We start from the raw sequence: 15242 nt of genomic DNA, 5'->3' as shown, positions 1-15242 counted from the left end.
ATGCTTCTCATTCCGTTTCCTGCTCTCAGAGGATCTGCCTCCGGCACAGTTTGCACGGGAACCAGAGTGGCGGGGTGTGGGGCCGAGTGGATGTCCACGGCAGCTCAACACAGATGTGTGGGGTAAACCACCTGCGGGAGAGGCCTTTCCCCAGGGGCCGAGGGCGGCGGCTCCGCCGGGGGCGTGGCCGGAGGGCGGGGCGCCCAGAGGCCCCGCCCCTCCCGCGCACGCCGATGACGCCCGAGCGCGCCAGCACTTGAGGAGCCCTGTGGCCGGGAGAACAGCTTCCACGTGCGTATGGCTCGCGCGCGCCGTAGGGATATCCCTGCTTGCCGCACCCGTCACGACCCTCCCCGGGCCTGGTTACCCCCCGAGCCGAACCGAGCCGAGCCGAGCCGAGCGGCGCCCACTGGGCCCGCCAGCCGGCTTCAGGACGGGCGTCCATTGGACGCCGAGCTGCAGGGGCTCCACGTAGACTCACGCCCTCGCCTCGCCCTGCAGCAGAAACACACCTGCCGACCCCCTACTGTGTCAGGCGCTGTGCCAGCTGTTGGGGGTGCATCCCCGATGTAGACAGCTCTGTCCTGGCTTCTGTTTCACCAGGACGGAAGTCAAGTGGTGTGATACAGTCCCTGTGAAGGAATTAGGGTGCGGAGGACAACGGCGAGGGCCCCACTTCACCAAGGGTGGTCAGCACGGGGTGGAGGGGCCGTCAGCACTGACTCGGCAGAAGCGCCCTTTACCGAAATGAGGCCCGAAAGAGGGGAGTGGCGGGAGATACTGGTGAGTGACGGAAATCGAGTTCAGTCCGTCAACAAGTTTTATTTGAAAATTTTAAAAAATTCATCCTCACATTGATTTTTAGAGAGAGCGGAAGGGAGGCAGGGAGGGGGAAAGAGAAATCTCGATCGATTGCCTTCCCACGCGCCCCCAGGGCGGAATCATACTTGCAAACCAGCTACTTGTCCTTGACTGGGAATGGAACCCGAGTCCCTCCGTGCAGCCCCACGCTCTAACCAGTTATCCACACGGGCCAAGGCTACACGTTTTCGATTTTTCCCTTTTTTTAAAAAAATCCTCACCGAATCCCATGGATTTTTTTTTTTAAAGAGAGTGGAAGGGAGGGAGGAGGTGGGGGAGGGGGAAAGAGAAACATCATGTGAGAGACACATTGGTTGCCTCCGTATGCGCCCTGATCAGGGCCAGGTATTGAACTGAGGTATGTGCCCTTGATTGGGAATCGAACCCAAGAGCCTTGGGTCCATGGGCTAATGCTCTAACCACTGAGAAACCGGCCAGGATGATTGATTATTTATTTATTTATTTATTTTCTTTTTAAGACCCAAGTATTGTTCTAAGCCTTGGTAATCCAGTGTGTTTACCAATGAAGAAAAATCAGCTACAGTCCATGCCCACATGGAGATTTTGTTCTCATGGGGAAGGTAGAGCTAAAAAAAAAGTCAGCCATAAGTGCAATATAGGAAATTAAAATAGGGCCATCTGATAGTGACTACTTCAGCCCGGTTTGTCAAAGACATCCATTCCAAGAAAGTGAATTTCTCCTGAAGTCTAAATGGTAAGGAGCTGGCCATGCAAATACATATCCGGGTGAGAAAAATGCCTGCCAGAACTGAACTTGGTGAGTTAGAGGAATAGAAGAGAAGCCAGTGTTGATACATTATGGGTGAGAAGGAGAGTTCCTAAGAACTTACCTGGGACCCAGCAAAGGGCAGGTGCACAGGGACCAAGTGTCACGGATGTATCTACACCCAGGTCCCAGACCGCTAAAGCCCGCATTTTGCAGAATTAGTTAAAACCCCCAAGGTTACATTTTCAGGTTACCTGGTTTCTCTGAATGCCCCTATCACTTTCCCCATCAATCCTTAATGCCTCCAAAGCCTCAGCTGTCCTTAAAACTGGAAATAGGTTCAGCAGATAGGCTACAGTGAATGTTATTTTTTTAGGAACCTAACTCATCTCTCCAGCAAGGGACATCTGAAGAGATGTCCTCCGTCCTTCACTTCTATGTCCGTCCCTCTGGCCACGAAGATGCAGTGGCCGGCCACACTCGAAGGAAACTGCAAGGGAAACTGCCAGAGCTGCAGAGCGTGAAGACCGAGCTGTGCTACAATGTGAACTGGACAGGTTGGACCAAGTATCGGACTCTTGAGGGAGGTACCCCAGTGCCCAGGCAGTGACTCAAGGATCCTTACCCTGTCTCCCTGCAGCTGAGTCCCTCCCAAGTGCTGAGGAGATGAAGAAGCTGATGTGGCTGTTTGGCTGCCCCTTGTTACTAGATGATGTCGCCCAGGAGTCCTGGCTCCTTCCTGGCTCTAGTGACCTGCTGCTGGAGGTTGGGCCCAGGCAGGTGTCTCCCCTGGGGCAACTCCTTCCATGATCAGGCACACGATTTCTTTTAAACATACTGCCCACCCCTCCCACTTCCATTCCTTTGCTTCCTCCTCTTGTGATCCTCAGGAGATTTGTTTTTCCTTTGCTCCATCCTACTCCCTGCTTAGAAAGCCATGCTTATGCCGTCCCCGTGTGGGAAGATGTCTCCGAAGACTGAGCTAGCTCTCAGGCATGTTCTGGAAATAAAACAGATTGAGTTCTGAGAAATTGAAATCAAAGCATTTTGATGCAAAAAGGACTATTAGGGTTTGCTTTGAGTGACCTTTGAAAACAGTTTTATGAGTGCCCGGGTCTGAGGCTGGAGGCCATTGGTGGGGGTAGTAGAGATGGGAGATTTGCTGGACAGCAGTGGGTAGGGTCTGTCTTCTCAGCTGGGGCTCTCAGGCCCTCACCGTGTGGTCCACTCCTCAGGCTGAACTTCTCCACTCCGACGTCCACCAACATCGTGTCAGTGTGCCGGGCCTCTGGGCTGGGGGCTGGGGACCGCGTGGAGATTACCCGGCGCTACCTGCTCTCGGTGAGGTGGTAGGCCATCAGGATGGGGTATCAGGCGGAGATGGGTCAGGGATAAGAGGTTGGGTTCTAAACCCTAGGGAAATAGTGGCAGAGACAGGGGGAGGAGCTCCTGGCTTTAGGCCTGCCCTGTTTGCAGGTTATTCACTGCTTGAGGGCACCTGGTTGAAGAGTGAATGGGACAGAAATTCCAGCCTCTGCTCCCCTCACTAACCTGCATCCTTACATCATGCTGGGAAAGGAACTACTTTTCTAATCTGAACAGAGGTGCCATATAGGCTAGCAGTGGGCTGGCCCTGCCTGGCTTGGAAGATGGGAGGTGGACTATTTTATCTCTTCTTCAGCTCTTTACCCATTGTACTCTGTGTGTCTCCACCCCTAGTTTGCCCACCCCCCTTCAGCTGAGATGGAGGCCATTGCTCTGGCAACCCTGTATGACCGGATGACGGAGCAGCACTTCCCCCGTCCCATCCAGAGCTTCTCCATCGGGTGCACCCCAACACCCCTCGATGGCCCAATCAACATACTGGCTGAGGGCCGGCCTGCCTTGGAGAAAGCCAACCAGGAGCTAGGTAAGCAGGGAAGAAGGCCCAGGCTAGGCTGGTAGGGATGCTGAGACCTGGGAAGTGGCAGCTTGAGACCAATAGTCAACTCTGATCGGGCCTGTCTGCTAGGTCTGGCCCTAGACTCCTGGGACCTGGATTTCTACACCAAGCGCTTCCAGGAGCTGCAGCGGAACCCTAGCACGGTGGAGGCCTTTGACTTGGCTCAGTCCAATAGGTAGGGAGGAACGGGGAGGTATGTCCTGATGTCTGAGCCTGTGGAGGTCGGAAGGGAAGACCACAGGGACTTGCTTTCATGGCTCTCTCTTGCTTTATGGGGCCTCCCTGAGTCTGTTTGAAGTCTGGGCTCCCCACCCACCCAGTAGTCTACATTCAAATCTTGGTTTTTCTCTTCACTTTGGATCTGGACAGTCCACAATGACAATGTTTGAAGATTATGGGGATATATTTTGATATTATCTAAGTATGAGTTGGCTGTAACTCTGCTGTTACTGCTGGTGAGAAGCATGGCAAGGCCTGAGAAATGACCTCAGGTTTCCACCCTGCCTTCCCCTCCCCATGTCATCCCCTACAGCGAGCACAGCCGACACTGGTTCTTCAAGGGCCGACTCCACGTGGATGGGCAGGAGCTGGCACAGTCTCTCTTCGAGTCCATCATGAGCACCCAGGCATTCTCGAATCCCAACAACGTCCTCAAGTTCTGTGATAACAGCAGGTGGGTACGCCCAAGGCTGGGGTAACTTCAGGCCTAGGGGAGGGGAGGCCCTAGACCCTGGTCGGGTAAGGACAGATCCCAAGAAGGAAGCAAAGTCCAGAGCGGATGTGTCCACAGTGCAATCCAGGGGAAGGAAGTCCGATTCCTGCGGCCCGAGGACCCCACACAGCCAAGCTGCTTCCGGCAGCAGCAGGGGCTGAGACACGTTGTCTTCACAGCAGAGACCCACAACTTCCCCACAGGTGAGCTGGGTCCTGGGAGGGGTAGAGCAGAGGATGCTGGGGAGTGCTCAGCTCCCAGGCCCCTGGGCTGGGCCTGGGAAAAACAATAGAGCAGGATGGTTGTTTTTATTTTCAATGGGGTGGTCAGAGCTTGGGCTTGTCTCTTCAGTACTCAGACCTCTGCCCCTCTCTTCACAGGAGTAGCCCCCTTCAGCGGTGCAACCACGGGCACAGGGGGCCGGATCCGAGATGTCCAGTGCACGGGACGTGGGGCCCACGTGGTGGCTGGCACTGCTGGCTATTGCTTTGGAAATCTGCACATCCCAGGTCCCATCTCTTTCCTTTCTAGACATCTCTGCTTCCAGATTCCTTGTCCTGGCAGGCGCCGAACACTTATATCTCTTACATTCTGGGTCATCATGGGATGGAGGACTCTAGAGTAATTGGCTTTTCGTCAACCATGGTTGTGAGGACTATATGCCGGGGGTGGTGCGGGGAGGATGATTCAGGTCACCATTCTGGCTTTGTAGAACCACAATTTATAACAGCGATGGCGAACCTTTTGAGCTCGGCGTGTCAGCATTTTGAAAAACCCTAACTTAACTCTGGTTCTGTGTCACATAGAGAAATTTTTTGATATTTGCAACCATAGTAAAACAAAGACTTATATTTTTGATATTTATTTTATATATTTAAATGCCATTTAACAAAGAAAAATCAACCAAAAAAATAAGTTTGTGTGTCACCTCTGACACGCATGTCATAGGTTCGCCATCACTGATTTATAAACTAGTATCCATTCATCAAGAAAGTGTGGTACTGGGTCAGATTTATGACCATCACCTGCTCCCAAATCCAGTTACTTAGAAAGGCTTAACTCTGGTCCCAAGAGTCAGGGAAGGCTGGTGTGGGAGGTGAGAAATAAGACCAATCTTTAGGAAAACTCTGCACCTTCCTAAAATAGGGCTTCCTAAAATGGAACGTTCTACAGGTGCAGGTAGTCCTTGGTGGCTTAGATTCTTCCCAGAGGCCTGGCTCCTCCATTTTCCGTTTTTACAGTCCACCCAACTTTCTCTTTCCTCCCAGGTTACAGTCTGCCCTGGGAGGATCCGAGCTTCCAGTATCCTGGGAACTTTGCCCGGCCCCTCGAGGTTGCCATTGAGGCCAGTAATGGGGCGTCTGACTATGGCAACAAGTTTGGGGAACCAGTGCTGGCCGGTGAGGCTCGGGGGGCGCGGGGGATAATAGATACCTAGTACTGGAGGTGGGACGGGGTGTGCGACTGAGTGGGCGCTGAGGAGACTGGGTGGTGATCCTGTCTCCTCTCCCTGTGACGTCCACACTCCAGGCTTTGCCCGCTCCTTGGGCCTCCAGCTCCCAGACAGCCAGCGGCGTGAGTGGATCAAGCCCATCATGTTTAGTGGGGGCATTGGTTCCATGGAAGCTGAGCACGTGAGCAAGGAGCCCCCAGAGTCAGGTAAGAGCCCACCGACGTTTTCCAGATCCAGCTAGCTTTCTCTCCAGCACGTGGCAGATGCGGAGGGGAATTGAGAGGACACTTCCGTGGTCAGTTTTTCATTTCCCAGCCCATGCCTCCTCTTCACAGTACAGGTGGTCAAGGCAGGTCAGGGCTTTAGGCAACGGGCCGCCTCAGTCTGTGTTGCCCCTGTCTCCTGCCCAATTTACTTCTTCATGGCAGGGGCCCACGCTGCTAGGTCAAGGCAGCCAGTGTTTAGTCAGTGCCTGTTACATGCCACGGGCTTTTATCTGCTAGCTCAGTTTAGTTGAGCAAACATTTATTGAACACCCATTCCATGCTAGGTCTGTGCCAGGTGCTATAATAGAATCAAGATAAAGGCTAGGTCCCATTTATGACTAGGTGACCTAGTCACATGGTTCAGAATAACCAGTATTAATTAGTAACTTTTGTACCCTACCAGAGGTGCTTTCTGCATATGTAAACAGAACCGTATGTATATTTGCCCCTTTATTTATTTATTTATTTTAAATATACTTCTTTTATTGATTTCAGAGAGGAAGGGAGAGGGAGAGAGAGATAGAAATATCTATGATGAGAGAGAATAATTGATTGGCTGCCTCCTGCACGCCCTCCACTGGGGATCAAGCCCACAACCCAGGCATGTGCCCTTGGCTGGAATTGAACCTGGGACCCTTCAGTCTGCAGGCTGATGCTCCATCCACTGAGCCAAACCGACTAGGGCTATTTGCCCCTTTTAAAAAGAATAAATAGTGTATGTGCATGCACTTCTTTTTCTTTTATTACCTATTTTATTGAGATGTAATTTTTGTACCAAAAAGCTTACCCTTTTAAAATGTACTCGTTTTTAGTATATTCACAAAGTTGTACATCGATCACCACTAACTCCAGAGCATTTTCATCACCCCAGAAAGAAACCCTGCACCCGTTAGCAGTCACGCCACATCACCCATGGCCTGTGGCAACCACTAATCTACTTTCTGTCTCTATGGATTTGCCTCTTCTGAACATTTTCTATAAATGGAATCATCTAATGCTTGACCTTTTGTGTCTGGCTTTCACTTAGCATGATATCTTCAAGGTTCATCCATGTTACAGTATGTCTCAGTATTTCATTTCTTTTTATGGCTGAATCATAGTTCATTGTATAGACATTTCACAATTTATTCATTCATCAGGTGAGAGACAAGTGGGTTATTTCTACTTTTTGGCTATTATGAACAATGCTGCTATAAACATTTGTGTACAAGTTTTTCTGTGTACTTATGTTCTTTCTTCTAGGTATATAACTAGGAGTGAATTGCTGGGTCACATGGTAACTATATTCAACTTTTAAAAAAAAATGGCCAGAGTGCCCAGCCGCTCTGTCTCAGTGGTTAAACCAGGAGGTCATGGTTTGATTCCCAGTCAGGGCACATGCCCAGTTTGTGGGCTTGATCCCCAGTGTGGGGCGTGCAAGAAGCAGTTGATCAATGATTCTCTCTCATCATTGATGTTTCTGTCTCTCTCCCGCTCTTCCTTCCTCTCTGAAATAAAAAATATATATATTTTTTAAAAGTCAGTTGGCCATAAATGTATGGGTTTGTTTGTGGACTCAACAGTTCTAGTACATTGACCTATACCAGGTATATTCTGTATATCTATATCTATTTATCCTTATGTTAGTACCACAATCTTGATTACTGTAGCTTTGTATTGAATTTTAAAAGCGGAAGTATTGTTTGGCTGTTTGAAGTCCCTCATATTTCCATAGGCATTTTAGGATCAGCTGATCAATTTCTGTGAAAAAGGTGACTGATTGTGTTGATTCTACAGATCTTTTGGGGGAGTATTGCTATCAAAACAATATCAATTTTTTCACTCTATGAACATGAGATCCCTTTCCATTTATTTAAATCTATCTTATAATTTTCAGAGTAAGTTTTACATTTCTATTGTTAAATTTATTTCTAAGTAATTTATTCTTTTTGATGCTGTTGTTAATGGGTGTGCATACTCTTTTTTTTTTTTTAATATATTTTATTGGTTTTTTTTACAGAGAGGAAGGGAGAGGGATAGAGAGTTAGAAACATCGATGAGAGAAACATCGATCAGCTGCCTCCTGCACACCTCCTACTGAGTATGTGCGCGCAGCCAAGGTACATGCCCTTGACCGGAATTGAACCTGGGACCTTTCAGTCCACAGGCCGATGCTCTATCCACTGAGCCAAACCAGTTAGGGCCATACTTCTATACATTGATTTTTTTTAACCTAGCAATATATTTTGGAGATCATTTCATACCGATGCAGTCATATTACTTCATTATATTCATATGTAATTCTTTTGTTTGGTGGCTTAGTGTTTCATTGTGTGGATATACCATAATTTTATTTAATCAGTTCTCTATTGTTACCATTCAAATTATTTCCTAAATTTGGTAATACAAATAATGCTGCAATGTTTAATTTTGGACATAGGTGATTCTGTACCTGTGCAAATAAATCTGGAGGATAAATTCCTCTAAGTGTATTTATCCATTCAAAGAATATGTGTGTTTGTAATTTTTAAAAAAATATATATTTTATTGATTCTTCACAGAGAGGAAGGGAGAGGGATAGAGAGTTAGAAACATCGATGAGAGAGAAACACTGATCAGCTGCCTCCTGCACACTCCCCACTGGGGATGTGCCCGCAACCAAGGTACATGCCCTTAACTGGAATCGAACCTGGGACCCTTGGATCCGCAGGCCGACACTCTATCCACTGAGCCAAACCGGTTAGGGCTATGTTTGTAATTTTGATTGCTCTATCCTAATATCAGCTATCCTTTGTCCTCACACTTCTTCATACTCATACTTCTTTTAATCACTTCCTCAGTGTTCTAAGTCTTCTCTCCCTCCTTGCAGGCATGGATGTTGTAAAGGTTGGGGGTCCTGTCTACAGGATTGGAGTGGGGGGCGGAGCTGCTTCGTCTGTACAGGTGAGTAGGAATAGCTGCAGATGCAGACTCCATGATATCGCCAGGCCCCGTGTGCGGATGGGGAGTGGGAGCTCCTAAGCCCCCTGAGCTGAGCTATGCCATACGTTCCCACAGGTGCAGGGAGACAACGCCAGTGACCTGGACTTCGGGGCTGTGCAGCGGGGAGACCCGGAGATGGAACAGAAGATGAACCGTGTGATTCGGGCTTGTGTGGAGGCCCCCAGGGGAAACCCCATCTGCAGCCTCCATGACCAGGGTGCTGGTGGCAATGGTGAGAGAAGGGGCTGGCCTACCTGGTCTCCTGCCAGGTTTGGTTTAGGAAGAGGCGTCAGGAATCTGCAACAAACCATGCAGCTCTGGTCTCCACCCCCAATATACTGTGTGGACAGGCTGAAAGTTGGGGCACGGAAGCCTGTTGCCATGCGACAGTGGGTGGTGCAGGTGTAGCAGTGATTCACACAGGGACACACAGAACTTGGAGGCCAGGGACTGCCCTTTGTGTGCCTGGTGCTGACCAGACCCAGCTCACCACCTCTTCCTGCAACCCTCTCACCAGGCAATGTCCTAAAGGAGCTGAGCGACCCGGCTGGAGCCATTATTTACACCAGCTGCTTCCAGGCGAGTCTCTTCCCGGAAGTCTGGCCATCAAAGTCTCTCCAGCCCAGCCTACCCACATGAATCTTGGGAGTACCCACTGACCCTTCTCTTTCCTCCTCCATGGTGTGCAGCTCGGGGACCCAACCCTGAACGCCCTGGAAATCTGGGGGGCTGAGTACCAGGAGTCTAATGCGCTTCTGCTGAGGCCCTCAGACCGGGACTTCCTGCGTCGGGTCGGCGCCCGGGAACGCTGCCCAGCTTGCTTCGTGGGCACCATCACTGGAGATAGGAGAGTGAGTTGGCGCCCGAAGCAGACACTGTGGGTGGGCTTGAGCTGCTTAGGTACAGCAGGTGGCAAACGTGTTATGGGGAGCAGGATGTGGGAGGCAGAAAGGGCTAGGAACTCACCAGCGGAAACCAGCCAGGGGGGAAGAGCTTTCTGCCCTGCTTCCTGAAGCGCCCCCTGCGGTGGTCGTCGTCTCATTCCCTCTGGGCACCGTGCCTGTGGCCTACAGATAGTGCTGGTGGATGATCGGCAGTGTCCTATGGGAAGAAAGGGCCAGGGAGATGGCCCTAACACAACCCCTGTGGACCTGGAGCTGGACTGGGTGCTGGGCAAGATGCCTCGGAAGGTACGTGGGGTGGGGGAGGAGGCCGAGTTTCTCCTCTCCTGGCCCTGTCGCCCTGCCTGTGCTTTGTCACCTGGGTGCCAGCCCTCCCCCAGGTGCTTACACCCCGATTGCCATCTGTGTTGCAGGAGTTCTTCCTCCAGAGGACTGTCCCTTTGCTGCAGCCTCTGGTCCTGCCTCCGGGGCTGAGCGTGCACCAGGCCCTGGAGCGGGTCCTGAGGCTGCCTGCTGTGGCCAGCAAGCGCTACCTCACCAACAAGGTCCTCCCTGCACTCCTGCCCTGGCCTTCAGCCCTCTGCCCTCTTCCCCCAGCTCACCCACCCCTGGCCTCCCATCCTTGGGGACTGCCGTGGGGTTCACCAGACCCAAGGGAGAAGGGGCAGGGCAGCCACCCTCATGGCCTCTGGTCTGCATGGTCAAGGCAAGCCAGGCCTCCCACCACCCCTGTGTCCCTGGCCCTTGTGCTCTTGCCAACCCCACCTGGTTCCACAGGTGGACCGCTCCGTGGGTGGCCTGGTGGCCCAGCAGCAGTGTGTCGGGCCCCTGCAGACTCCTCTAGCAGACGTGGCAGTTGTGGCACTGAGTCACCAGGAGCTCGTAGGGGCTGCCACAGCCCTGGGAGAGCAGCCGGTCAAGAGCCTGCTGGACCCCAAGGCTGCTGCCCGGCTGGCTGTGGCCGAGGCCCTCACCAACCTGGTGTTTGCTCTAGTCACTGACCTCCGGGTGAGTCCCCCACAGCTTCTGCCTGGAGCCCTGGCCTTTGGGACACATCCACATCCACCATTCAATTACCCCGCTGCCCTTCATGCTGTGGCCTCCCAGCCCAGGCTCCCCATCTCCCTTCCCCTCTAATGCCAAGTCTCTGCCACTTCCCAGGATGTGAAGTGCAGTGCGAACTGGATGTGGGCAGCCAAGCTCCCAGGGGAGGGGGCGGCTCTGGCCGATGCCTGTGAGGCTATGGTGGCAGTGATGGCGGCCCTGGGGGTGGCAGTGGACGGCGGCAAGGACTCCCTCAGCATGGCTGCCCGGGTTGGCTCTGAGACTGTGTTGGCTCCTGGTGAGGTCTGGGGGCCACTGGGAGAGGGATGGGACCTTGCGGGTCCGGGCTGGCACCTTACTCTCTTACTCCTTGCTCCATAGGGTCACTGGTCATCTCAGCCTATGCTGTCTGTCCAGACATTACAGCCACTGTCACCCCAGACCTCAAGTGTCCTGGAGGGAGAGGTATGGGTTCTTGCCCTCTCCCTGCATTGTGTATTCAGAGCCTGGTCCTTTGTTTGGGTCTCCATCGTGAATGCTAACCAGCCCTCGCCACGTCCTGCCCCATGTCCGCACGGGCTGCGGTGCTTTCTGGGACTGGGTCTGAGTGTCCCGGCACCTGTGGGAACTTGGGTGCTCGTGAGCCATCCATCTCCCCTCACCTTTCCCTGTCCCTCCAGGCCGTCTGCTGTACGTGCCCCTGAGTCCTGGGCAGCACCGGCTGGGGGGCACAGCCCTGGCCCAGTGCTTCTCCCAGCTTGGTGAGCACCCTCCCGACCTGGACCTTCCTGGAAACTTGGTGCGTGCCTTCAGCATCACCCAGGGGCTGCTGAGAGGTGAGCGAGGCCCTGGTGCAGGGGGTGGGTATGGCCGGCAGTGGCAGCATTCCCCAGCTGAGCATGTGAGGGTGGGCAAGAGGGAGCAGTCGCTCTCCTCTCTGGCTCTGTGTGTGCCCACATCTTCACACATACTCTCTACCCATGAGCGGGGGCGTGGTTTGGCCTCGGAGGTTGCTGAGCTTTTTTCCTCTTCCTCCAGACCGCCTCCTCTGCTCAGGCCACGATGTCAGCGATGGGGGTCTCATCACCTGCCTGCTGGAGATGGCCTTTGCTGGGAATTGTGGGATAGAGGTGGACGTGCCTGCCTCTGAGGTCGATGGTGAGGAGCACAGGGTCCAGACTCAGGCGTGAGCTGCCTGTCCCACCCTGCAAACCCATGTCCTGTTAAAGAATATAGTGTCCCCAACTCCTTTTCCCCTGAGTCCCTTGCTGTCTTCTCTGGCCACTGAGCCAGGTGGCACCCACTGTTCTGACTGTATCCCAGTCTCATAGACCTCACCCCACCCCAGTCCCTGCCTCCACTCCCTCAATCCTCAGTCATGCCCCCCTGACTACCCGAGTCATATCAGTACTCGAGTCCCCCTGACGCCCCCGCTGCTCTCCCAGTGCTGCCTGTGCTGTTCGCTGAGGAGCCAGGCCTGGTCCTGGAGGTGCAGGAGACAGACCTGGCCCAGGTGCTAAAGCGCTACCAGGATGCTGGCCTCCACTGCCTGGAGCTGGGCCACACGGGTCGCGTCGGGCCCCGTGCCATGGTGAGGAAGAGCGGGTGTGGAGGGCGGTGTGGCTCACCTCCTCCAGCCTCAGGTTGGGCATTTTGCCCTTGGCCTCTGAGAGATTCGCCCCCCTCTAGGTCCGGGTGTCAGTGAACGGGGCTGTGGCTCTGGAGGAGCCTGTTGGGCAGCTGCGAGCCCTCTGGGAAGAGACGAGTTTCCAGCTGGACCGGCTGCAGGCAGAGCCGAGCTGTGTGGCAGAGGAGGAACAAGGGCTCAGGGAGCGGACAGGGCCCCGCTACTGCCTGCCCCCCAGCTTTCCCAAAGCGTCCGTGCCCCGAGAGCCTGGTGAGGAAGTGTGTGCAGAGGCTTGGCTTCCTGGGCACCTTGGTCCTGGAGGCCCAGGCCTGCTCTGCAAAAGGAGTCTGGGGGCCTTGGCCAGGGAGCTCAGTTAGAGCCTCATCCCGACACACCACTGCTTCGGGTTTGATTCCTGGTCAGAGCACATACAAGAAGCAACCAATGAATGTATAAATAAGTGAAAAAACAAATCAATCTCTCTCTCTCTCTCTCTCACTCTATCTCTACCTTCTCTCTCTCAAATTAATAAATAAAAATTTAGAGATAAAAAGGTGTCTAGGTGTTGGGGGGGAAGTGGCCCTCTAGAAGAGACACTTCTCCCCCCCAGGTGGTCCCACCCCCCGAGTCGCCATCTTGCGAGAGGAGGGCAGTAACGGAGACCGAGAGATGGCTGATGCCTTCCACTTGGCTGGGTTCGAGGTGAGCAGTGAGCCTGGCAGAGCTGGGGATGGGCCTCAGACTGTGTCCTCTGACACTCCCCCCCCATCCTGCCAGGTGTGGGACGTGACCATGCAAGACCTCTGCTCGGGGGCAATCAAGCTGGACACGTTCCGCGGTGTGGCCTTCGTGGGCGGCTTCAGCTACGCAGATGTCCTGGGCTCTGCCAAAGGTCAGCACGCAGGCTCTGCCCACTTCCTCCCCTCACATTCCTGAGAAGGTGCCTTAGCTCCACTCTTCCTAGGCTGGGCCTTGGCCTCGCACCTCCACAGGCCAGGAGAGAGGGTGTTCATTCTGGGCCAGATGCCTCACTTAAATGAGGCAGGTGGCCTGTGGGGCAGTGCCCCCTGGGCTGGAGGGCGTGCGCCCTGTCTAACCTCCAGCAGATGGTGCTGTGGGAGAGCTGGCTCAGCATGGCTCAATCCTTCTGTTTTTTAAGAGAAGCCAGAAATCCAGATTTTCATATGAAATCTTATTTTTAAATGTCAAGCAACTAAAAAATTTTTGAAAATGCTCTGCTGGTCCAGCAAAAGACTTCTTATGGGCCATGTCTGGCCCAGGAATTGGCAATATGAATGAAGCAGATGAACCCATTTCTTCCCCTACATTTGCCCTGAGCTCTGCAGAGGGGGCGGGCCTGAGGGCATGTAACAGTGCATGTTAGTGGGGAAAGCAGCCTTCTCCCTTCATTCCAAGTCTCACCCCACCTGTCCTGCTCCCTCCTAGGGTGGGCAGCTGCCGTGACCTTTCATCCACAGGCCGGGGCTGAGCTGAGGCGCTTCCGCAAGCGGCCAGACACCTTCAGCCTGGGCGTGTGTAACGGCTGTCAGCTGCTGGCTCTGCTGGGCTGGGTGGGAGGCAGCCCCAACGAGGAGGAAGAGGAGGTGGGCCACGACGCCGACTCCTGGGCAGCCCAGCCCGGCCTCCTGCTTCGCCACAACCTGTCTGGGCGTTTTGAGTCTCGCTGGGCCAGTGTGCGTGTGGGGCCCGGGCCAGCCCTGATGCTCCGAGGGATGGAGGGGGCCGTGCTGCCTGTGTGGAGCGCCCATGGTGAAGGTGAGGCGATGGGAAGGCAGGGGGAAGTGTCGGGGGGCAGGGGTGGGGAGAGGGCATGAAGCAGCTTTGCTCTTGCTCCCCTTCTCCTTCCCTCCCAGGTTACATGGCGTTTTCTTCTCCGGAACTCCAAGCCCAGATCGAGGCCAAGGGCTTGGCTCCACTGCACTGGGCAGACGATGACGGGAACCCCACGGAACAGTACCCCCTCAATCCCAACGGGTCCCCAGGGGGCGTGGCTGGTGTCTGCTCTCCTGATGGCCGCCACCTGGCCCTCATGCCTCACCCTGAGCGGGCTGTGAGGCCCTGGCAGTGGGCGTGGCAGCCCCCTCCGTTCGACACTCTCACCACCTCCCCCTGGCTCCAGCTCTTCATCAACGCCCGGAACTGGACCCGGGAAGGAGGCTGCTGAGCCGCCAGGAGACTCCTCTGGCCTCATGGTTTGTCCCTGGGGTGCAGCTGCTCTCTACCTCGTCACCTTCAGAAGCACCCTCGTTATTTTCAAATGTGTCTTGGACAGATAAGGACCAAAATTCAAAAAAAACCCCACCCACTTTTGCCTTATGTTGGTGGTTTTTTTTTTGTTTTTTTTTTAAATTTTGTTTTATTGCTTAAAGTATTACAAAGAGTATTACATGTTTCCTTTTTTTTTCCCCCTTGACCTTCCCCCGGCCTCCCCTACCCCCCAGTGTCTTGTGTCCATTGGTTATGCTTATATGCATTGCATACATGTCCTTTGGTTGATCTCTTACCCCATCCCCCCCATCCCCCCCCCCCGCCACCAACCCTCCCCAGCTTTCCTGCTGTAGTTTGACAGTCTGTTCGATGCTGCTCTGCCTCTGTATCTATTTTTGTTCATCAGTTTATAATGGTCTTTATTATCCCTAAATGAGTGAGATCATGTGGTATTTTTCTTTCATTGACTGGCTTATTTCACTTAGCATAATGCTCTCCAGTTCCATCCATGCTGTTGC

General features: G+C 53.5%; 1 protein-coding gene across 2 annotated transcripts; it reads left to right on the top strand.

Annotated features, from left to right (window-relative positions):
• Positions 1-265: 265 nt before the first annotated feature.
• PFAS (phosphoribosylformylglycinamidine synthase) lies at positions 266-14946 on the top strand. 2 transcript variants are annotated; one of them, XM_070394187.1, is made up of 29 exons: positions 266-291; positions 604-783; positions 1965-2145; positions 2229-2364; positions 2824-2929; positions 3308-3497; positions 3600-3705; positions 4063-4203; positions 4321-4445; positions 4623-4751; positions 5511-5642; positions 5773-5901; positions 8810-8883; positions 8998-9154; positions 9440-9501; positions 9612-9773; positions 9996-10112; positions 10238-10369; positions 10602-10832; positions 10986-11166; positions 11250-11333; positions 11549-11704; positions 11907-12026; positions 12314-12459; positions 12558-12765; positions 13106-13197; positions 13273-13387; positions 13942-14271; positions 14370-14946. In XM_070394187.1, exons 2-29 carry the CDS (start codon positions 748-750, stop codon positions 14678-14680), a joined length of 4089 nt encoding a protein of 1362 aa, XP_070250288.1. In that variant the 5' UTR covers positions 266-291; positions 604-747; the 3' UTR covers positions 14681-14946. The 2 variants fall into 2 exon arrangements, with proteins under 2 accessions (XP_070250288.1, XP_070250289.1); XM_070394188.1 differs by lacking the exon at positions 604-783 and having other exon boundaries at positions 277-291.
• Positions 14947-15242: the final 296 nt, after the last annotated feature.

The sequence above is a fragment of the Myotis yumanensis genome, unplaced genomic scaffold (genome assembly GCF_028538775.1).
Source record: "Myotis yumanensis isolate MYYU_CA2020_CCGP unplaced genomic scaffold, mMyoYum1.0.hap1 SCAF_16, whole genome shotgun sequence".
NCBI lineage: Eukaryota > Metazoa > Chordata > Mammalia > Chiroptera > Vespertilionidae > Myotis > Myotis yumanensis.
Note: the sequence above shows the minus strand (reverse complement) of the source record. Positions and strands in the feature narration are given on the sequence as shown.